Source organism: Siphateles boraxobius, unplaced genomic scaffold, assembly GCF_051911475.1.
Source record: "Siphateles boraxobius isolate OS27281-9 unplaced genomic scaffold, OSU_SipBor_1 119, whole genome shotgun sequence".
Lineage (NCBI taxonomy): Eukaryota > Metazoa > Chordata > Actinopteri > Cypriniformes > Leuciscidae > Siphateles > Siphateles boraxobius.
Window position 1 is genome coordinate 4,448,285 of NW_027508721.1, and position 24,711 is coordinate 4,472,995.

Genomic DNA, 24,711 nt, shown 5'->3' on the forward strand with positions numbered 1-24,711 from the left:
TTAGAAATTCACAAATCAAATATGACACAGTTTTATTAAATAAACGTCGTTATTAATTTAAAAAAGTATCCTAACATATTGCTTAATTCATGTACTGTATGTCCTTGTTCAATGTGTCAGTCAATTTTTATTTTTATTTATACAGCAATTTTATTAGCTTTGTAGCATTTTACACTGTATGAACCTTGTCTGGATTGTAATACAATAAAAATAAGTACAACTACATTGAAAATGAGAGAGAGAGAGAGAGATATGTTGTCTCTATAGGAGTGGCAGACAGTGCTGGTGGTGGTGAGTCTGACTTCACTTCAAACATGGCTGCACAGGACGAGCTCAGTAAGTTTAACTCATTCTACATGTTTTACTACTTCATTACTGCATACTTGTTTTCAACACTCTCTTCATTATTGCTCACTTAAATTAAGATTGAGCTCATCTTGTTGTCGATTTGCTTACCGGTAGTTGCATAAATAATATTTGTAAAGTGAATATCAGTTTGGCAGCTAGTCGGCTAGTATGTGCTTACAGAGGCCCAATGCTCAGTCATGCTCCAAAATGAAAGTAATTCTATTGGGTTTGTCTAAGTAAGAGGATTCTTCAACCTGTATTTTTCGCGCAGTTAGCGTTATCTGAATGTCATAGTGGTCCAGGGCTGGTTGTCATTTATTGACAGCGTGAGAAATAGATAATAAACGGTAACGTTGGTTAGCAGTGAGGCTATGCAGCTCGCACGCTAACCAACTAGCGAATTTGAACTTCTGTATTTACTATTTTTCTATGTTTACAGTCAGTCTTATTGTCTGTTGTTCATTTGCAAGCTTGTTGGATGACTTTATTGTAAGTTGATTCGTTTATTCATTCATAGAGAGTCGGTGAAAGACACTAATGTCATGGATATAGATTTCTTTGCATTCATTCTCAGTCTCATTTTAATAAATGAGGTTATTATAATTAACCTGTCATCTTACAGGAATTATATGAGAAAGTCTTTCAATTCAAATACATTTGAAAATAGCGGAGTTGGTCTTTTTTAATTTTGAACACTCTATATGTTGCTTACTTTCTTTCTCTTTGTTTCCTTATCATAGACCAGTTGGAGCGTGTGTTTATGCGCTTGGGTCATGCAGAAACAGATGAGCAGTTACAGGATATTATATCCAAATTCCTGCCCCCTGTCCTTCTCAAACTATCCAGCGTTCAAGAAGGGGTTCGCAAGAAAGTAAGTGTGTGTGTGTGTGTGTGTGTGTGTGTGTGTGTGTGTGTGTGTGTGAGAAAACTGTTTGTAGTGCAGTACCAGGATTTGCAAAGGGGTCAGTGGAAAAAATCCATAAACATTTTTTCTTGCGTATCTGACATATCTAATTATTAACTGGTTTCTTTTAAATTATGATCGTACAATATTTTGTGTATTATTATACAGTATGTCAAAATGTTAATAACTCTTGTTCTAATGAAAGTTATAAAGTGTTACTGCAAAAAATCTATATTTTCTGGGTTGGCTGATTTTATATGGGAAGTCCCTGTGTTGGCTCATAGTCTGCATTGGGATCCTTGGGTCTGTAATAGTAGAAAACCATTTAAAGGATAATAGAAAAAAATTAATGCTTTGTACACGTGATTGTGTATTTATATGCTGAGAGATACAAGTTTAAAACATATTTCCCTTTATTGCTAAAGTTGCTTTTCTTGAGCAGGTGTTTTCAGTCTTTTAGGCCCTGTTTACACCTGGTATTATGCGTTTTGGTCGATCACAAGACAAGGGAGACACATACCCCTTTGCATCGTGTTTTAATTTGTCTCCTTTGTCCAATTTTAAACCACTTCGGTCCTGATTTCTTCGAGGGGAGGGTCTAAATGTATGTTTTGTTTCCCCCAGATCTTTTGATCTAATGGAAAAATAAGCTATCGCAATTTACATATGAATGTGCACGGAGACAATGGAAAAACATTCGGAGAGCAGCAGCTCAGTGAGAGAACATTGTACCTGTTTTTTAAACCAAACTTGAGTCTTCAGCCGACAAAGTTTAAATCCTGTCTGGTTAGCGCGCTTCCAATAATGTTCATGCATTAAGTCAGTAGGTGGAGAGCAGGTGGTCATTTGTGGCTGTTCGACCACATGAGCGTTTACACTACGAAAGCAATCCGGTAAAATGCGTTTTCAACTACCTCTGGAAGTGGACAAGCTCAACTTTTTAGACTTTTTTTACTCTGACACCTGTATTTACTGTCGTCCACTGTTGATCCGATCGACCAAAATGCATCATAATACCAGATGTAAACAGGGCCTTAGATCCCACGGACCCCCAAATATGATCATCCTTGTTCAAGGACCCCCATCCCAAAATGTGTGTGAATTTTTATTTGGAGATTATTATGTTTATTACATTATATGTCGTTAAATTTTTTTCCTATCAACAATAGTATTGTACTGTTAGATTATTTATTAATTTATTTGTTTATTTTAATAATTTATTTAGTTTACTCTTATTTTTGGACTACATTTTTCCATGGACCCCCAAGTGTTCCGTAGCAGACTTAATTAATATTCTGGAAAAAAAAAAAAATGTTTAAAAATGTGTTAAATATTATTTAATATTTTATTTTATATTATGTTACATTATTTAAAAAGAAATTTGACTCACTAATATAGTACTATACTGTTAGATTGTATTTATTTATTTAATAGTAATAATTTATTTTAGTTTGAATTTATTTTTTTACTTTCCACGGCTCCCCTATAATCGCCTTGCGGTCCCCCCGGACCCCAGATTGAAAACCCCTGCTCTAGTAATTGATAGTTAGTAAATAAGTAGCACCCATGAGAAGGATCTCAAAGAAGATCTATTAAAGAGCTGGATTTTGTTACTGCTGTCTCCAGGTTATGGAATTGCTGGTTCACCTGAACAAAAGGATAAAGAGTCGACCCAAGATTCAGCTGCCTGTAGAGACACTGTTGGTTCAGTATCAGGATCCTGCTGCTGCATCTTTTGTCACGGTATGATGGCATACCCACATGTCCCTTTTCACCACGGTCAATAATACGCCTTGTGACTACCCTTGAAATGGGTCATGTTTTTTTTATTTATCCAAAGGTTGTATATTCCCATATGATTTAGGGAGAACTTCATTGTCACGGCTGACTGTGTTTGTGTTTGCAGAACTTCACTATCATCTACATAAAGATGGGCTATCCCAGGCTGGAGGTGTCCAAACAGTGTGAGCTTGCACCTACTCTACTCACAGCAATGGAGGGCAAACCTCAGCCCCAGCAGGATAGGTAAGTTTAAACTCTATTTGAAAAGAAACAATGTTGTTTTTATTATTAAGGTATATTTTATTTTATATATTATTATACACACGCACTAATTTCCATTATGCTCAAAAATACAGATACAGGCAAAAACGGCAATATCGTTGAATATTATTACAATTTAAAATAATTATATATTGTAATATATTTTAAAATGTAATTTGTTCCTGTGATGGCAAAGCTGATTTTTTCAGCACATGATCCTTCCAAAATCATTCTAAATTGCTGATTTGGTGATGCGCTTTTTTCAGGAAAGTTCAAAAGAACAGCTTTTGTTTGAAATATGAATTAATTAATTTTTGTAACCATGCAAGAGTATTATATAATATACATGCATATATATATTTTAATTAGCCATTGTTATTGCAAATATGTCAGAACTGAACAGTATAGATAATGTAGTTTGTTTCTTCTCTCTGTCTAGTCTGATGCACCTGCTGATCCCTACACTGTATCATATGAAATATCCATCAGAGCCATCTAAAGCTTCCCCATTTGTCCTGACGGAGAGGCCCAAAACTGTACAACTGCTCTTAGAGTTCATGCTTGATGTTCTTCTGATGCCTTATGGGTATGTCAGTTAAATGTATAAAATAGGTTTGAGTTGGTAATGGTAATACTGTTTTCTTGAATCTCATTAACTCTCTTTGATATTACATAAAGGTTTGTATTAAACGAGCCTCCAATTCGTCCGGCCCCCTCGTCTCCGCAAGGGGGATCTGGAGCAGGAGCCGCAGCAGCACAAGGTCTCCCTCAGCCTCCTCCAGGAATGAGCGTTTATGCAGTTAAAAGAGTCATTGGAGAAGCTCAGTGGAGCCCAGAACAACTGGAGCAGGTGAGGATGCTCAGAAAAAGTGTTGGTGGATATTTTTAATGTGAGATTTCGAGATGTCTCTGTAAACTCGCGCTCGATCGGCCCAAGGTCCGGCATCCGACCAGCACGGAAGGTCTTCTCTCGCGCAAAGTATTTTTGATTAAATTCAATACATTTTCTCATATGTATTAACTCGTTATTTCATCTGACTCCATAAATGAAAAAGGTTTTAATGATATCTGTGCATCAATAAATGTGTGCGAATGTTTGACTATTCATTTTAACTATAATGTAAATGATGTCAAAGTCAGTTAGAATAATCAAATGTAACAATTTATTATGTCAGGTAAATGTATCATAACAATTTCATAATCAGTTCAAAGATAATCAATACAAAACTTCAAATGCCCTTGTTTAAAGAGGAGAAATGTTAACCCGACATTTAAGAAATACACGAAGCTGAGAGTTTCGGCAACTCTCAGCCTCGCGGCTGATCTGAGGTACAGAAAAAGGCCCTGATCTTTTTGCTGCATTCCATTATATAGCCAGAACTCATTTCAAATGTAAACATGAGTTCACAGTTACCCCTTTTCCACCAAAGCATTTTGAGAGCCGGTTCGGAGCCGGTGCCTACTTGCGAACCGGTTCTTTGTGTTTCGACAGCCAAAGAACCGGTTCTCGGCCAGGAAAACTGGTTCCAAAGCGGCACCAACTCTTTGCTGGACTAGAACAAGAGAACCGTTCTTTTACCACGTCATGCTTACGGCGGGGCTGGAGGCGGGTTTAGATGTGTCCTAAACAAGCATTTCTAGCTTTTTGTAAATTTTATTTTTTTATTGAAAACATTATGTAAGCAAAGAAGAAAACAGTCAAAATATAGAACAAATAAACGGAAAGAAAAAAAGACACAAGACAGAGGTACATAACTAATCAGAAATGATTACATATCAAAGGAAAAGATTAAAAGACTTACTTATTTCAATTGTTTTTAAAGCCTTCATGGTACACAAGTTAGACATAATCCCAAAATAATGTACTTGCTAGCGTTTCTGTATGACGACGTACACAGTGACGTAACGATGTCGTTCGCTGGGCGCTCTAGTCAGTGGGAAAACAAACAGGTTCTGAGAAGGTTCGCAAGTTGAACCAACTCCGAACTAACTTTGAACCAGCACCAGTTCCGAACCAGTTCTTTTTTGGTGGAAAAGGGGTAAGTGAGAATTCACCTTAATCACTGTCCCAGACTTACTGGGGCAGAAGTTGATTTACATGGAACCATTTGCTTAACAGTGGAAATTTGCATTGAGTTAACACCTTCTGACCATTTGTCTGTTAGACACACCCTTCTGTGTGCAAGATATTTCTAAACTATTTAGAACTTAATTACCTTTTGGTTTACTTATTTGGGAATGAGACATTTGTGCCAGTTGCACTGAGACATTTCAAATGATACTAAACATGTATAAAACTGCGTGATAATTGTTCAGATTAAAACCATATATATTTTGGATGAATTTCAGATGATTTCAACATGTGGGGGGAGAATGGGGGGTCAAGGTAAAAGTGGGGTGAGACTTGCGTCTCGAATGGTGCACGGGAGTGAGTTCAAATGGTAATTTTCAGCAGGCTCTTTTGTCCACTCAAGGAGTGATCGTTCCTCAACTAGTTTTCCAGTCTTACATCTCCGTTCTGTCTATACCAAAAATCATTTAAAGAATGAATGGATTGACCTCTTTCTGTGGTGTTTTCTTTCTAATTCTTCATTGAGTAACCTTTTTAGCATTCTGTTTGCAGTGTAAGCTGGGGATTGTGAAGTTCATAGAGGCAGAGCAGGTACCTGAGGTTGAAACAGTCATTCACTTAGTTGTGGCCTCGAGTGACACCAGACACGGTGTTGCCACAGCAGCTGATCTGGAACTGAAGAGCAAGCAGAGGTGAGCCTCTCTGTGATGAAATGTCAAATGAAAGCATGAGGTCTTGAAATAATATTGAAACTCATCTCTGGCATCCTGTTTTGTACTGCAGCATTATTGACTGGAACAATCCACTCATTATCAACAAAATGTATAAAGTTTACCTGGGTGATATTCCACTCAAAACTAAAGTAAGTACATGCATTACACATGGTCGGTCTAATAACGTTAATACTTTTATATTCAGTGAGGTGGTTTTTAAAAAAAAAAAAATTATTTTACCCAGGGTGCCACAGTGAAGCAGGAGCTGAAGCATGAGCCGGTCAGCACCAGAGTCAAGATGAAGATTCTGCCTCATCTTCTTCGCTCCAGACTGGCTGCTGAATGCTTTCCTGCTAATATACAGGTCGAAGAGACAATGTTTGACAAAGAAATTGAATAAGTAAAGAACTTGTTCAAAGGATTTCCTGGTAACCGTGATTGTCTGTTCGTTCAGGTTGTCTATGACGGACTTTTCGGAGCAAACACCAACAACAAACTCCTGTCCCTCACTCTGCAGTTTGTACATCACATCTGTATGGTGTAAGTATAAATAGAAGTCACATAGAAATTCACATTTACTACAATACAAAACATTTGATAGGTTGATATATTATAGCCATGAATACAACCAATATTTTTTTACTGATATTTTACTAAGTGCTCTTTTTTTGTTTTGTTTTGAGTGCCTTTGATGTGCATCAGATGGTCTGTTTTGTCGGCCACTGTCATTGTGATCATGATAATAATTGTGTTTTAATCTGAAGGTGCCCTGATACCAACAAACCTTTGGGTTTGATGCTACTCAATGGACTTACCAAGCTTATTAATGAGTATAAAGAGGTATGAAGGCATGCTGAACAATTTAGGTTATCATTTATGGCTTTTCTGAAGTTTCTTTTAAAGTGACTATAATTTATTGTATTATTATAAGGACCCCAAGCTACTATGTATGGCTTACTCAGCTGTTGGAAAACTTTCAAGGTAATAAAATCCTTTTATAACAAAACTACAATGTATAAATAATTAAACCCATATAATTGCATTAAATAATGCATTGTATTTATTTGAATAAATATGTGTAATATTTAATTTTCACTTTTTCCTTTTTTATAATAGTCGAATGCCTCAGCTTTTCACGAAAGACATTGCATTGGTACAGCAGTTTTTTGAGTCCATGTGCAAGGTTTGTTTGGAACACGTTTTATACATGAGTTATCCAGTTATTACTGAATGATTTGTTTTATGATTTCAAACCTTGCTTCTCTCAATGTAAACAGGAGGAATCTGATGTGCGACTGGCCATACAGGAGGCCTTGTCAATGATGGTGGGAGCGTATGCTAATCTTCAGGGTGCTCTTCTGAACCTAATGGAAGCGCTTGTGGCTGCATATATCACAAAGGTTTGTTATTTAACTGTTATTACAAGCACCTTGAAATAATAAATACAAATGTCAAAACTGAAAATGGAATAAGACATTTCAACTTGAATGATATAATATATAATTATTTAACCCAAATTTGAGTATGATAAAATATTAAAATAACATGCAGTGTGTAATGTCCTGTTGCTTATGGTTTTGTGTTAGCCGGAGGTACAGGTGCGTCAGGTAGCGATGAAGTTTGCCAGCACAGTGTTTGGTCCTGATCACGTAGCCTCTAGATATCTCTTACTGCTGGCTGCAGGAGATCCGTGAGTACATACTTGCACTTCCTGGGGTTCTTTTAAGTTTTCAATTAAGCTTTGTCATGAAGGCTATACAATACATCATATGGCCTGTATTCGTATTCGTAGTCGTGAAGAGGTGTCTGGGGAGGCTCAGCGAGCTCTAAGGTCTCTCCCCTCTACGAAGACAGAGAAAGAGGGATCAAGGCCCATGCCGTCATTCCCTGAGATGGTCAGCTACATCCACGAAAAGGTGTGGTGTTTTGATTTGTTATTTCTATGGACATCTACTCCACTGATGTGTCATGACCCAAAATGGGTCCCAGGCCTGTTCTGATGCTAAATGCTATATAATTTATAACTGATCATATAATCATGCATCTTTAAGCACCTCGTTTTACAAAGTCTTGACCTTAACAGTTTTTTCCCATGTCTCTGTAGTTCTCTTTTTAGTTCCTCTCTCTATGAAGCCCCTCATTCTAAAAAGCGCAATGTGCTCTTATTGGTTGGCAGGATCAGTGTATTGTGATTGGTCAAGTGCTTTGAGTGTGTTTTGGAAATGTCACGCTGCTTATCATAACCTTTTTAGATCTGGGGTGGGAAAAACGGCTTTTCTTTTGTACACAGCGACAACACACTACTAACGCAACTCAGCCAGGCCTCGCCTCCTTTTTATTGCGGATGCCTTTGGTGGGAATTATGTAAATTAGGGATATTGTGATGTGTATATTCCCGGAAGAAAACTTAGGGAGTTCAGAAACCGTGCTTACTGATATAGAGAATAAATCCCTTTGGAGTGGAGTTTGTGCTTTGTAACCTTGCAGACCTTTTTCATGCTCAAACAGCAACATGACACACTAAAGAAAGTTAAAAAGAATTATTGGTCCTTTTTAGATACGGTTTCACTTGCATTAACATGGTTTTTGCAGATCCCAGTGTGTTTTGTGCAGTCATTTATTGGCACAACCAGGTAAAAGCTACCAGCTTAAGTAATGAATAGAGGCTGACCTTTATGTATGTGTCATAGGCTGCACAGAGATTGAAGACTCCTGCGAAATACATTGTTGGTACTTCCACACTGCCTTTTAATCCTGCCACATTTGGAGAGGTAAATTGACAGTCTTTAGACTTCAGTCTTTAGAATTTTTCAAATATTTTATTTAATTAATGAATGGCCTTCTATAATTTAAATTGAACAAATGCTATTCTTTACTCGTTTGTTTCCACAGATAGTTCTTTATCTTAGGACGTGTCTATCTTATAGTGCTGGAGCCACACCCACAACTCAGAACCTGATGGACATGCAGGATGATGCTCCTCTTATTGGATGCTATGTTCAGTCATTACTGTCCAATGATGCTTCTCCTTCCTCTGCCAATAAAGGAGGAGAGGTCAATCCAGTTCATGTATACATTGACTTACTGCAACAGCTGCTCTCAGCTGTAGGAGGTGAGGAAGATTACAAATTGTGGTTTCTAATAGGAGTGGGCCGTATGAAAATATATATACTGTGGGAATATATATCGGGTGGTGGGTATTTTTACACAGTGTATTCACCAGAACAGAAAACTATAGTTCCAAACAAAATAATTAAATCTAATTTATTGAAAATTGGCTTTACTACATACCTATAATATATTGAATATGTAAAACATAATCTATAAGAAAATAAAGTGGATTATCATACATTTATTTTGTGTGATCTGATGTTGTGATCTCATAAAATTAATTCATTAATACAGGTATTCCAGTGATGTACTGTCTTTTGGAAGTGGTCTCTGTGTGCCCAGAGAAACTTACTCCCAAGTTTGTAGACAAAATCGACTGGATTAAAGTAATTTTTTATTTTATTTTTAATCTTACATACTATTACTGTTCAAAGGTTTGGGGTAAGTCATTAAAAAAAAAAAATAATAATACTTTTATTTAGCAAGAATGCATTAAATTGATTGGAAATTGACAAAAATTACTAACAGTATTGCATTACAAAAAAGTTCTTTATCAAATAAATGTTTTTCATTCAATCTTTTTTATACATTAAAGAATCCTGAACAAAATGGTCAGTTTACACAAAAATATTAAGCAGCACAACTCTTTTCACCTATTAATGATAATTTTTTTTAGCACCAAATTAACATATTAGAATGATTTCTAAAGAATCATGTGACACTGAAGGAGTAATGGTTGCTGAATATTCAGCACTGACATCACAGAAATAAGTTACGTTTTAAAATAATTTCTTAATTTAAAATAAAATCTTACCGACCCCAAACTTTTGAAAGGTATGTGTATATTATATTATATCGTATCCTTTGGAATGGAGACTTTTACTTTAAGTATGTCTGACTATAAAAATGAAATTTGTTCATTATATATGTTAATTTTGCAGGGTCTCATGAACACTAATAAAGAAGACCTGCGTGAGTTGGCAGCACAACTGTATGCCATGGTTGTCTCTACTATGTCTGGAAATGAACTTAGAACTGCTGTACAAAACCTGATCAAGACAACTAAAGACATGCATGTATGGAAAAAATATGATTTTATTATTATATTAAAAAATTTTTTTTAAATAATTTTATAACATTTTCACTATTATTATTATTTTTTACATTTAGAGTCCTGAGACTCAGCATGGTGCCATCTTGGCTATGGGCTACATGGTGGGCAGATACATGAATAAGAGGCGGAGCTTAATGCCTACTGAAGCCACTCCCAAAGAAAATGAGGAACAAATTGCCATGGCCACAAAAATCATCGGTATGTGCGTCTTCACAGAGTTTTACATTCGACACTTGATATTGGGATGCTCTTAAATAACATTTCATAAGTTAACATATTTCATTAGTTACAGGTGAAGTATGTAAGTTTGGGACACTAGGGGCACCTAGCGGAATTACAAAAATACAGCATATTTAGCAAACGCCCCTTTCCCACATCTGCACCTCCCTCAACTCAAACTTCACAAATACTGCTTTTTACGGGTCTCTCAACAGGTAAAATTAGGCTACTTTTAATAAAAGGTGCAAAATATTAGGGATACTTTTAGCTGTTACTGTGAGTAAGCATTTGAGTTGACACTGTCTAGAGTGAGTGCATGTTTTTGTCATTGACATTTCCAGTAGGGATGGGCATTTTTCAAAAATACTGCATTTGAATATTAGGGCTCATAAAAATAAAAATATTTAAATAAATATATTTTTATAATATAAAAATATTTGAATATTCTTTTATTTAAATGATGTTTAACGAAAAAGCTCAAGCAACGCGGACGAAAATAAAACGCCTAAAAAAGCATATTGCGCCAGATATCGTACAGAACGTACACATACACTCGAGTATATTATTATCGAGTTTATATTGTTTCACGTTTATGTTGAGAAAACAATATCTACATGCCGGTGCGCCGCCAGAAATTGCTAGTAGTAATCATCTTCAAGTAATTCCAAACTTCGCGATTATGTGATCAAATACACACAACTTGTTAACACGTTCCACAGCGCCACCCAGTGCATTTAATTATAACTGCGAGTTAGTGCTTGGGACTTATGGATTCACAGCAATTACAGCCAGCAAAGCAACATAGTAAAATTCGAATAGTATTTTATTTTTCTAATAATAATAATAATAATTACAGATCTAATGTTCAAAAATTTGAATATTCGTGCACACTCCTAATATCCAGTGTAGATGGCATCAAATTGTTGTTGCATGTGAAGTAAATAATAAAAACTCGAACATTTGTCTTTCTGAATGGTTGCCATGATGGTGTTGTATTAAAGCGTCTGTTGTAGCGCGTTGCATCTCAATGCCCCCGTTCACTTTGATGCGTTTATGACCTGTTTAATCTTTGAAGGTGCAGCGAAATTTGGCTTTCACCTCTGTAACTGGAGCTGAATGGATTTTCACATGTAACGCATCAGTCATGGTCCCACATGGCTAAACAACCTCTGGCTCAGCCCGCGACAGTAGCCCTGCCCCACAATCAGGCTATTGGTTGAGCTGGAAAGAGACAGACCTGAGCGGATGTTTAGATGGAACCTGGGGGGCACAATGTTTAAACTTTTGGGGGAGATAAACCCATGAATGGCATACTAATTGTCAATGCACAATAAACTGGCTTTAGAGAATGTATTTTAATAAAAAAATCTTGCTACACATGCTACACCTTTAACTATTGTAGCAAAAAAAATCCAATTATATGAATTGAACAAAAGCTACCAATGTGTTTGTCTACAGGTTCATTTTTAGATAGCGAGTCTCCTCTGTTGACTGTTGCTGCTGTGACAGCATTGGGTGAGATTGCCCGTAACAGCGCGTTGCTGATACCAGCGGATGGTAATGGTTTCACTAAACTCAGTCTAGTGGATAATCTGCTCGCCAGGATCCCATCTGGCAAAGAGACTGGCAAGGTAAAACAAAACACTCAGAGAGAGAATAAGTGTGACTGTATTATTGATGTGTGCATTCTAAATTTAACTAAGTGCTTCTGTGTTTATCAATTTCCACTCTTGTTTCCACACTGAAATTAAGGTTATTATTATTTGGTATTTATGGTACTGATCAGATGCTGTTTGTGTTATCAGATGAAAGAACGTGCCATCCAGACTCTTGGGTTCCTGCCGGTGGGAGATGGAGAATTCCCACACCAGAAGAAAATCCTGCAGGGTCTCATGGATTCCGTAGAGGTGATATTATGACCCTCTTCATGACACATCACCATTGAAGCCAATAAAAATGTTGTTGTTGTTATTGTAACTTCCATTCATGCGAAATAAAATCCTGACAAATTAGACTGTTTATTATATAGAAGTAACATTTTATTTATTATGTTAATGACCAATGTGTTTTGTTAGCATAGTGCAGTGAATTCATATTAAATAAATATTACGAAAAAAACAATGTTGCTTTTTCTTCATATTGTTAGATGTTTGTCTATTGTTTCTTTAGGCCAAGCAAGTGGAGCTGCAGTTTACAGTGGGAGAGGCTTTAACTAATGCTGCTGTAGGAAGCTGCTCTGGAGCTGCCCGAGATGTGTGGACTTGCACTGAAGACCAGTACTGCCCTCCTCTCAGTAAGTATGTCTGGGAGAGACAGAGAGAGGAAGCTATGCATGTTCAGACAGGGCTCAACCACATAAGGGAAAGCTTTTTCAGATACTTGTCTTTTGGACAAGTATAACTGTTTGTTTACTTGCCTAAAAACCTAAAATTATTGGCAACATGGAACGAGGCATCAGGAATATAAATTAACTGCACTTTGTTCAGTGGGTGTTATTTATTTAAAATGTACTTAAATTATTGGTTACATTTTATTTGAGGTGTCCTGGTTACAGTGTAATTATACATTTAAGATTTATACTTATTGTAGGGTTTAGTTTAGGATTAGTTTGTTGCATGTAGTTATGCATTATTTATAGTTATTACTATAGTAATTACATGTAACAAGGACACTGTGAAATAAAGTGTTACCACATTATTTTATCTTATTTTTTGTTGAAAAGCATGTTGAGCCCTGATTCAGAGTTGTGCACTTAAATTATTGATCTCTTCCTCTAACAGATATGAAGAATAATGATATAGTGCCCTGGGTGTTAAACTCTGTCTTGTCTAAATCCATACCAAGTCCAAACCCTCATGTTCGGCAGGCTGCCTGTATTTGGCTCTTGTCTCTAGTCAAGAAACTCAGCCATCACAAAGAAATACAGGTAAATACACATAGAAAAACACACACTGTCTTATTTATACACACAAAGAAACATTGAAGTTACAAAATGTCTGTCTTCTCTTTGTCTATTATAGTCTCATCTGAAGGAGATTCAGACAGCCTTTATCTCTATCTTGTCTGATCCAGATGGTGAGTCACGTTCTGCTCTTTTAAAGATCACATTACATTTTGACAGAGTATCTAAAGTCTGGGACCTTGTGGGCAAGATTGATAGTGATGATCTGTGTGTGTAGAACTCAGTCAAGATGTGGCGTCTAAAGGACTGGGGTTGGTTTATGAGCTCGGAGGGGAACAGGATCAACAGGAACTGGTATCAACCCTTGTGGAAACTCTCATGACTGGTAAAAGGTATTATTAAACCAGCTTATTTCTGGTTCCTTTCATTATTATTCACTTTTAGAGTACGATTTGTCATATAGCATTACACAGATTTACCAAGCCCCTGAACATAGTGCAAACACTACTAACCAGATCCACATTGAACATAATCTACATTTTCGATAAGTTATATCACAGAATAATATATCTTGGACACATTGCCAGGTGCATTTTGGCTCCTGACTCTTTTGAGAGCTGTGGGATTTTGTTTTCAGAGTCAAGCATGCCGTCTCAGAGGACACTGAAGTATTCCAGGGAGAGGCTCTTGGTAAAGCACCTGATGGGTATGTCCTCCTTTTAGTTCACTTCCGTTTCAGATTGTTTAGGAACATTTTAGGGAGGAGGACTTCTAGACTTCTCATTCTTAATGAGATTTCCAGACTAGATGTTTTCTTTCATTGTATATTGAAAGATCTTTTACTTTGGTAGACAAGGACTCTCCACCTACAAAGAGCTCTGCTCATTGGCTAGTGATCTAAACCAACCAGATCTTGTTTACAAGTTCATGAATCTTGCTAATCATCATGCCATGTGGAATTCCAGGAAGGTGAGCTATATTTACCACAATGTGATTGTTTATAACTTTAATCGTTTTTTAGAGCCTCATTAAATAGCATGCAATGATTAACTCTTCCTGTGCTGTAGGGGGCCGCATTTGGATTTAACATCATTGCAGCCAAGGCGGGTGAGCAGATGGCTCCTTTCCTGCCTCAGTTGGTTCCCCGCCTCTATCGATACCAGTTTGACCCCAACCTGGCCATCAGGCAGGCCATGACTAGCATCTGGGATGCTCTCGTCACTGATAAATCCATTGTAAGAGATTATTATTATTACTCGGCCATAAATTACATTGCTTAAAAGGATTTGGGACACTGTAGTTTTAATGATTTGTTATTTTAATTATATTTGTTTTTGGCAGGTGGAGAAATATTTTAAGGAAATTCTTCAAGATGTCATATCCAACCTCACTAGTAACATGTGGAGGGTGCGGGAGTCAAGGTAATGTGTCTAGATAGGCTTGGAAGAATGTTGATTTCCACCCATGCTAGATCAGGTTTATATCATCAGGGCCCTTTGTTTTTTGTTTAGCTGCTTGGCTTTGAACGATCTCGTACGTGGAAGGCAGGCAAGTGATATTATCGACCGCCTGTCAGAAATCTGGGAGACTCTGTTTCGGGTCCTGGATGATATTAAGGTGAGAAATAAAAGGCTGTTGTATTCTTTTTTTGCTTTGCTTCTGATATTCAGCTATTTTTATTTGACCATCTTATTTGTTTCCGGTTGTAGGAGTCTGTTCGTAAGGCAGCAGATCTGACTCTGAAGACTCTCAGTAAAGTGAGTTGCAGCACTGAATGCTGGTTAACCCATTGATTTTCCACTCAGGGACACCACCGATGACTGACATATATGTGTGTGTATGTTTCTCCAATAGGTGTGTGTGCGCATGTGCGAATCGACAGGTGCTACTGCTCAAAGGACAGTGGCTGTGTTGTTGCCAACTTTACTGGATAAAGGCATCGTCAGCAACGTATCCGAAGTGCGGGCTCTCAGGTAGAACACAATCATTTACCAACCACACGCACAAAAAAACTCTAAGTATTCAGAGTATTAAGTGAGAGTATTTTTGTGTATTAGTATCCAAACTCTAGTGAAGATCAGTAAGACAGCAGGCAGCCGTCTGAAACCCCATGCTCCTCGACTCATCCCGGCTCTGTTGGAGGCCCTGAGTGTGCTGGAACCACAGGTGCTCAACTACCTCAGTCTGAGAGCCACAGAGCAGGAGAAGGTGAGCAAAGCAAAACAAACTAAATATTAGTACTGTTAGGTGTCAGGCTCAGTTCCTGCTCCCCTTCATAAACAATTGAGACCAGTTTTACCATGCTCCAGCGATAACAATAATATTGTTTAATATAACTCAACCTTATATACACATTTATCCACTCCTACTAATTAGAACCTACCATTTCTTATTCCATTCAATAGATATGATCAAGAACAAGAGTTAAAACAAAATGTCAATAAATACAATAAATGGGACAGATTAAACAAAAAGTACACTTGCTTATAAACATTTCTATAAATAGCTAAAATTAACTTTCAGGTGTGATTCCGTGAAGGCCACTCTGCTAAAATAGGAAACATTAATAAAACATTTTATTTTTTACTTTGTGGTTCTCCTAATCCTCTTGACAGTACTGCTCTACAGTAAATCACCAAACAATAAAACTTGACACTCTTTGTTTAAAGGTATTTTTGGCCCAGTGAATGATGTCAGTTTGATTTTTTTTATAATATGTTAATTTTAATTTTTTTTGTATAATATGACTTGCTGTTTTTGTTTGTTTGAATTTTATTGTATTTAAATGATATTTGTATTTTTGTAATTGCATTTTTTTTGCCATGAAAATAGCCTTGGATGCTGACATGGCACTAAATAAAACAATCTGAATCTGAATCTGATGTGAGTTTGAGGCGGGACAAACAATGGCCAAAGGAGGGAGTTTGAAAAATTTATTATTTCTGCAATTTCTTTTGGTGATAGTGGGATTATAACAGACCACATTTGTTTTAAATATATTGTACTCATTATTTTCTTTTCTTTTTCTGGCAGAGTGCCATGGATGCTGCTAGGTTAAGTGCAGCCAAGTCCTCTCCTATGATGGAAACCATTAATATGGTAAGACACCATTATTATACACCATCCATATGAAGAATAAGGATTAAACAGCATTCTTATTAAGAGGGTCCCTTAACAGTGTCCACTGCTCTCCTCAACATCTCTAGAAGTTAATTTCACTTTACAAATTGAAACCTAGTTATTTATCCCATATAGGGAATTACATGAGCATTTAATTACATAAAACAACTGTATGTAGCCACATTTACAGGATGTTTAAAAGTGTGTTTTGGATAATGATGTTTATGTGCACTGTGTTTGTTTTTAGTGTCTGCAGCACTTGGATGTGTCTGTGTTAGGAGAGCTTGTTCCCAAACTTTGTGATCTGCTAAAGAGTGGAATTGGACTTGGTACAAAGGTAAACATCCTGCTTGATTTTTGTTAGTAATATGCCTTTTCCTAACAAGCTAAGGGCCTGTTTATATGGAGCCCCTAAAGGTACATGGTGGAGGAAAAATTAATTTTCAATGTCTTTCATTCCCTCCCTCACAAAAACGTTTGTCTTCCGCCAAGAAACTTTGCGTTCGTTCACAAAGAGCTCAAAAGGAGCTAATGCTAATTTTCCCAGGGGAACGCAAAACGTTTTGCAACCGAACGCTAAGGTTTTGCAAGCGAACGCAAAGTTTTTGGGGAGAACGTAAAAGCATTAACTTATTTTTCCTCCAAGCTCTTTTTTTTTTCAGCGCCATGTCCATCCAGGGACTCTGTAGGTTCACACAGAACGCTTTTTTCAAAGCAAAAAAACAACAACAAGAGACATGGGGCAGTGGAATGGGAGGAACAAATCATGGTCTCAGGTCGTTTTTTAAAAGTTGAAACGTATTTTAACTTAAGTGCCACATTTTTAGAACACTGTGTCATGCTGCAAAAGATGCGAGAATCAAGCACACGGGTCAAACACGTCCATCTAGTGCGTTTACATAGAAAAACAATGAAAAGTAGCGCAGTGGAATGGAAAAACGTGTTCCGTGTGAACCTTTCCTAACAGTTGTGTGTGTTTTTATAGGGAGGATGTGCCAGTGTGATTGTGTCATTGACAGTGCAGTGCCCTCAAGATCTCGCACCATATTCAGGTAATGCAGATCTTAAATCAGAAGTGTTATACTCTATGCAAGTTTAGAAAGTATTTAAATCTTATACGGGTGTTTGGGTGTCTTTTATCCCACAGGAAAACTCATGAGTGCACTCCTAAACGGGATCAATGACCGTAGTAGTGTCATTCAGAAGTCGTTTGCCTTTGCCATTGGACATCTGGTTAGGGTAGGGAAACTCAGGTTCAATTGAAATACTGTATGTATTCAGGTAAGGCAACTACAGAGATACAAAACAATACTCTGCTTTCCCCATCAGACAGCCAAAGACGGCAGTGTTGAGAAGCTTCTGCAGAAACTGAACACCTGGTACCTGGAAAAAGAGGGTATGAGGACTTTGACTGTAAAGTAATAGAAAAATAAAGTTCAGCTGTCATAAACTCACCCTCATGCCCATCCAAAACCAACTGACTTGACTTCCTTCCAGTGAACACAAAAGAAAAAAATCTGCCCCTGCTCCTTATGGCAAAAGGCAACAGCCAACATGGACTGTCGAGCTTTTAACAGAGCTGTTAAGAGCAGCTTCAAAACATGGAAGAGAGAAAGTTATATGGCTTTGGGAAGACATGAAAATGGTGTCATCAATGAATCACCTTTATTAAAGAAGAGAATATCTCTTAAGAAATAAGAATTGTATAAACCCTCTTGCTGTGTAGATTTGTGAAGTGCTTTTCTGTGATTCTCAGAGGTGCTGTATAAGTCCACATGTTGTCTGGTGGTTCATGCCATCAGTCACTACAGTCCAGATGTGTTGAAAGCTCATGCTGGAGTGGGTTTGCCGCTGGCGTTTCTAGGCATGCACCAGGAGGCTGAGGAAGAGAAAGGAGAGAGCGCTGAGGCCAACCTGTGGGCTGAGGTCTGGCAGGATCATGTGCCTGGTAGGTTAAGATGCACAACCCTTGGAGAAGAAAATAATCATTTATAACCCGAGGTTTTAATTTTAAACAAACTAAAATCCCCACATTTTCATTTAACCTGTTTGCTTTTTTCTTCCAATGTTTAAAGATTTTATTTTAGGTCAGGCTATTTATGCTATTATTTTTAAAGAAATAATAGCACTTAAGTGAGTTCACTTAATGATGTGTCGACACATGAATAATTGAATGTAAGTGTTCGAATCGTCCATTTCAATGAATCAATTCACAAGTTGCATATAAATAAGTGATGGGGACATCAGTGTATATTCAGGTTGTTTCAATATATTTTGTAGGGACATTTTAAAGTTATCTGGATAGCAGTTACTGTCAGGCAAATGAGACAGAGTTCATGAACCTATTTAAGAACTCCTTTATGCTCCTATCTATTTATTTATCTAATTTTGCTTTGTAAGGAAAACTGGGTTTGTCTAACATTATCTAACCATCCCCGTTTGTAGAACACAAGATGTCATAATGGTTGTTTTTTTAATACACGCTGACAGAAACTTTACAGTTATGCACAATGGTAAATATTTAATTGATGAATTGTCAATACAATAAATAACCTAGGGTATGATTTTACCCAAAATTCAACATATCTGATGGTAACTACAAATCCATCTTTCACTGCCTGTATTCCAGTTTCTTCTCCAGATCCATTTGCTTCTTTTTATCTGTAGCTTTTGGCATACTGTAAAAAACAGAGCTCAGATTTCTTGTTAAATCTGTGTACAGTCAACCGCACAGCTCTTTCCCATTTTAGATGCGTTTTTCTCAGCATTTACGCTGGACCCAATGATTTTTTTCCACTCTGTGACTCCCGCCTACTGTGACCTCATGTGCATACCCTCCATAGTCTAAAAGGTTTAAAAGCCTCCGATATATACGCTACCTTTCAAATGTTTGAGGTTGGTAAGATTTTAAAATGTTTGAGGTTGGTAAGATTTTTTAAATATTTTTGTAAGAAGTCTCGTGTGCTCATCAAGGCATATATATATAATGCATATGTGTGTCTGTGTGTGTATATACTTTTTTTTTTTACTTTTTTTTTATATTTTACAATATAATTTATTCCTGTGATGGCAAAGCTGAATTTTCAGCATCATCACTCCAGTCTTCTGTGTCATATGATTCTTCAGAAATCATTCTAATATGATGATTTAGTGCTCAAGAAACATTTCTTCTGTTGAAAACTGTTGTGCGGCTTAATATTTTTGATAGTTTTTTTCAGGATTCTTTACAGCATTTATGTGAAATGGAAATCTTTTGTAAAATTGTAGGTGTTAACGTGAATTTCTTCTTCAAAAAAGAAAAGAAAATTGACCCCTAACAGTAGTCTGATATCATGAGAGAATGAATTATTGAATGAATAATGAAAATTCTGTTATTAATTACCCTAATGTTGTTCCAAACCCGTAAGACTTTCGTTCATCTTCGGAACACAAATGAAGATCTTTTTAATCTGAGAGCTTTCTGTCCCTCCATTGACAGTCTACACAACTACCCCTTTCAAGCCCCAGAAAGGTAGCAAAGGCATCATTAAAGTAATCCATCTTGAAAGTGGTAGTTGTGTAGACTGTCAATGGAGGGACAGAAAGCTCTCAGATTTCATCAAAAAGATCTTCATTTGTGTTCCGAAGATGAACGAAAGTCTTACGGTTTCAGAACAACATGAGGGTGAGTAATTGGTGACAATTTTCACTTTAACTCAAAATCATGAATGAATCCTTTTCATCTCACTTTTTTAAACTTTTTATGCATTCTGTATCTTTAGGCAGCTTTGGTGGAATCAGGTTGTACATGACCGAGCTCATAGCCATTACTCAGAGGGCTCTGCAGTCTCAGTCCTGGAAGATGAAGGCTCAGGGTGCCGCTGCCATGGCAACTATCGCTAAGCAACAAACGGGCTCACTGGTGGCACCTCACCTGGGCATGGTGTTAAGTGCACTACTACAGGGGCTTGCAGGACGTACCTGGGCAGGGAAGGTAATATATTCTCTCAAACAAACTCTGTGCTGAGGGACAGACTTTATGCACCTGGGAAAAGGACACTTTAATAAGACAGGAAAAGCATGATCTCAGTGGTTTGAAACTGATTTCTCCCTTGCTGTATTTGTGGCCACTGAAGTATTGATGGCTTGTGTCTCCACAGGAAGAGCTGCTGAAAGCTGTTGGATCTGTAGTGTCTAAATGCAGGTTAGATTCTTTAAAACACATATACAGTAGTTGTGCTAAATTTTACAGGGTATGTATGATGTTTAGCATAAAACATTAGAAAATCTTAAATATGTGATCTTAAGTGGATAGTTCTCTAAAAAAAAAAATGAAAATTGTTCCATCCCTGATGTATTCAACTTTCTTTCTTCAGATAAACACAGAGGATCATTTTTAGGTAAATACCGGTAGTGGCTTTCGCACCAGGTAGTTCTAGGAACTAGCCACCAGGGTGGTTCACAGAAAACTAAATATTCCCAGAGGGCCATTTTTCTTGTTTCATTCGCAGCATCAGTAGGAACTCTGAAGTGACATTAGCGCTTGTTGTTGTGACTTTTATTTTGACGGTTCAGTGGACATTTATTTTGATGGCACTGAGAACGCCAGAGCCTGAGCACACAGCGTTCTCATTCTCCGTCTTCATTAGTTTACGATCTGTTTAACAGTCCAGTCTAACATGTTATTAGATAGAACTGTTATACAAAGAAAGTAGACAGTATATGAAAAGTATTAGCGTTTGCCGTGTGATTAATGTCAAATGTCGTTAGCTGAGCAGAAATACATAATTATATTTCGCTTAGTCCGTTTAAAGTTACGTTGGATTTCTCCTTGGCATAAAGGTTGAGAGGTCCAGGTTTTCCATGGTCGTAGAGTTAGTTTGTGGAGTAAATATATAGGCTATAATCTTCGTGTGTGCACTGCTTATTTAAAATGGCGGGTGCTAGTGTTTCGCATACGAATATATTAGTATTTTTAAATATTAGTATTTTTCTTACAGTCTATGGAGTCACAGAGATGGATTATTTTCCTAAAAATCTGTTTTTGTTTATCTGGAGAAAGTAAGTCATATATATCGAGGAACTCGTGAGAATTTTATTTTTGGGCGAACTATCCCTTTAAGGGAAGTGCTACATTTAAAAAAAAGTTGTATAGAAATTTACTTAATTTACATCAATCATCTACAATTTACATAAATTACCCTGTTCAGACCTTGGATTCTTAATTTTGTTGTGCAAACCTCAGTTGTCCTGACAACATCATTGAGCCACAGTGGGAAAATGTGCAGAGCATGTTGGGAAAACATAACTCACAGTAAAAAGAAATATTAGCATCTTGCTGATTCAGGGTTAGTAAACCTATGAGCAGAACTGTACATTCAATATCTTTTCATAGCATTTGATTTATATCTGTAGTGTTGAGCTACAGAAGCCTGCAGTAGGTCAGCCAACGGTGAGCGAGGTGCTGGATCTGGTGCTGAAGGAATGTAAGAAGGAGAGTCTGGTTTATAAGATGGCGGCTTTACGCAGTGCAGCAGACATCTTGGAGTCGACGCAGGTGGATCGTTTTCAGGAAATCACTGACATTGTTCTTCCTCTCATTAAAAAGGTGCAGTAAACCTTAAATGATTATTGTAAATATCTCTCTTTTTTTTAAACCCACTCAGCTTTGGCATTCAGTCCAACTGTGAGTGATAGTGCAACAATATCCCTCAATGTTTTTAATGTTTTTGGGAGCTCCACATCCAGTATCGAATTTAAAAACATAAAATTTTGTGGGGGTTTTTCTGTTTAGAATCAGCCAGCAAGGGCCGGCTCCCCGAGGCATAATGATGATGATGAGGATGATGATGTTAAAGCTCGTGAATTACAGACAGAAGTTCTACTGTGTGCATTTGAGACGCTTGGAAAGGCCTGGCCTAAAACCATTCAGACACAGAGTAAGTCTCAGCTACAAGTCTTAAAAGAAAAAAACGAACAGAGGGGCGTGGGTGATGTATAATGAGTGCGTTTTGTTTTGCAGATCAGTTCCAGAATGAGGTTTGTAGATTAATGTGTGATAGATTGAAGCTGAGCACATGGAGGGTTCAACTGGGAGTCCTGCGCGCCATGAAGGTCTTCTATCAGGGGTATAGTGTACTCACTACAAATCTTGAACGTTTTCTAACAGATGCCTTGTTGTCTGTGGAAAATGTACTTGCACTGATTTTTACACTGATGTTATTTTTTTTGGTGGAAATAGCAGTGCTTACAAGTTGGTGAAATGCTTTACAGCATTCAAAATCTTATTTAACTGTCTGGTGTTTTGGTGTGTTCTAGGCTGTTGCTGTTGGATAAGGAACATCAGAACGCTGCTGTTCTGACTGAGATGTTGTCAGAAACCTGCCCTGCTCTGGCAGCACCACTAGGTGGAGTTTCTCATGAACTTCTAAACATTAAAGGGATGGTTCATCCAAAAATCAGAATGTATCCCCAATCATGTTTTTCCAAACCTTTATGACTTAATTCTTTCTTCAGAACAAAACCAATACTTTTTCAATAATGTTGGTAATCAAATAGTTTTGACTTCCGACAGAAATTTCTTACAATATCTTTAGTTCCACAGAAGAATTTTCATTTTTGGGTGAACTATCCCTTTAAATATCACCTTTTTATTCAGACTTGGCTCATGAGAATCATTCTTTTCCTCCCACAGAAAACAAAAGCTATTCATCAGTAAGAACAGACGGCTTGGTGGTAGTTGAACTTCTTTTGAAGAGGATTGAAGGTAGTGTTTATTTGCTCTGACATTCCAAAAAATAACTGATTAGTGTGTTATTACAGGAATGTAATTTAATCTAGAAACCGAATGTAATCATGCTGCAAATGTTCCAAGTGTGAATCTAAATACATTTCTGTAGTGATAGACATTTCAGAAAAATCTGATAATAGAATAGAACTACATGTTTATGTAACAATGTTGTTTTGAAACAACACCAATGTTGGTTACATCCTAAACTGTAAGAACTACAATTTAAACAACTTTTCAAGTTTTCACAAAAATTTGTTTTATAAAGTGATAGATTTCTCATTTCAGCCTAACAAAGGATTAAGTATAATTGGTCTCTTTAACAGTACAGTAGATGGTGGTTATGAAAAAGCAGAAATGCAGTGATGCGCTTATGAACACTACTTTATTAGGCATCAAACTGAGGTGCTCTAACTTGCACGATTCACTTGAATGGCCTATTTCAGTGTCAGAAAGGTGAATTAAAAAGCTACAAAAATGCAGGTATGAAAGTGGGATAGAAACCTTCTCACTATTAAGATTCGTGCTACTTTATGTTTATAGAAAGTGATCAGTGGGAGTGTCTGTCTGAGAGGAGCCGGCAACAGCTTCAGCGTTCTTTAGCCACCATGGAAACAGACAGCCGTCCAGACCTGAAGGACAAAGCCCAGACAATGAGAAGAAAAATACAAGCCTTGCCATGAATAATTTGCCCATACACACACTCAGTCACACCGTTCTGAGGGTTGATTTGAGAATCTCAATTGTACATTTCAGTAATAATCCTCACGGCCATGTCATATACACCTGAGTTCACATATTTTGCCATAATCTCTACACCAGCTCTCTTTGTAGGCCATACACCTTTTTTCCCATTTATAAAGGCTTTGACCTAATGCTTTAACCAATGTGCAAAGACTACAATTAGCCATTTTCACTGACCTTGTTAACCTTGTTAAAGTCTCAAGTGTGAGAATACATTTTTGTTCAAGATACTAAAAATCATAGATTGTGAAGCAAAAGGCTTACTGCAGTTATACACATGAAACTGCTTGTTTTGTCAAGATCAGGGTGCACATACATTGCACTCAAAGGGGTTGAGACACTACGCAGTTTTTTATGGAAATGCCCCAGTTTAAAGAAATTTTCCCATGCAGAACTGTACTGTGTAACTGTACAAAAGTCAGACTTTTGCTTGCTTTCATTCATTCATTCCTGTTAAAAAAGGAGGTAAGACAAAAGTCAAGCAGAAGAGACAAAGATTTATCCAAAAATGAACTTTTTTTTAAATGAGGGTTGGTGCAAAGGCATTATGTGTGAATTAAAGGGAAGTTTGTAACAAATAAAACTGAAACCTCAAACCTGCCTTTGCCCATTTTTGCATGTGTGAAAATACATTTTCCATAATGGATAAATAAAAT

At 37.1% G+C, this 24,711-nt stretch overlaps 1 protein-coding gene across 1 annotated transcript; it reads left to right on the top strand.

Annotated features, from left to right (window-relative positions):
* Positions 1 to 251: 251 nt before the first annotated feature.
* Positions 252 to 24,651, top strand: ecpas (Ecm29 proteasome adaptor and scaffold). The gene is made up of 49 exons (XM_077204626.1): positions 252 to 336; positions 1,089 to 1,219; positions 2,879 to 2,995; positions 3,159 to 3,277; positions 3,735 to 3,881; positions 3,974 to 4,145; positions 5,919 to 6,058; positions 6,150 to 6,228; positions 6,324 to 6,443; positions 6,534 to 6,619; positions 6,844 to 6,919; positions 7,011 to 7,060; positions 7,196 to 7,262; positions 7,357 to 7,479; positions 7,666 to 7,769; positions 7,872 to 7,995; positions 8,770 to 8,850; positions 8,972 to 9,191; positions 9,485 to 9,576; positions 10,132 to 10,266; positions 10,361 to 10,502; positions 11,982 to 12,154; positions 12,329 to 12,430; positions 12,693 to 12,816; positions 13,304 to 13,449; positions 13,544 to 13,598; positions 13,703 to 13,817; positions 14,063 to 14,131; positions 14,277 to 14,394; positions 14,493 to 14,660; positions 14,767 to 14,846; positions 14,937 to 15,042; positions 15,135 to 15,182; positions 15,280 to 15,398; positions 15,483 to 15,633; positions 16,459 to 16,524; positions 16,793 to 16,882; positions 17,531 to 17,597; positions 17,693 to 17,784; positions 17,875 to 17,941; positions 18,302 to 18,493; positions 20,307 to 20,518; positions 20,685 to 20,728; positions 21,940 to 22,132; positions 22,319 to 22,463; positions 22,547 to 22,652; positions 22,843 to 22,931; positions 23,219 to 23,290; positions 23,855 to 24,651. The coding sequence occupies exons 1-49, from the start codon at positions 315 to 317 to the stop codon at positions 23,992 to 23,994; spliced, it is 5,496 nt and encodes a 1,831-aa protein (XP_077060741.1). The 5' UTR covers positions 252 to 314; the 3' UTR covers positions 23,995 to 24,651.
* The last annotated feature ends 60 nt before the right edge of the window (positions 24,652 to 24,711 follow it).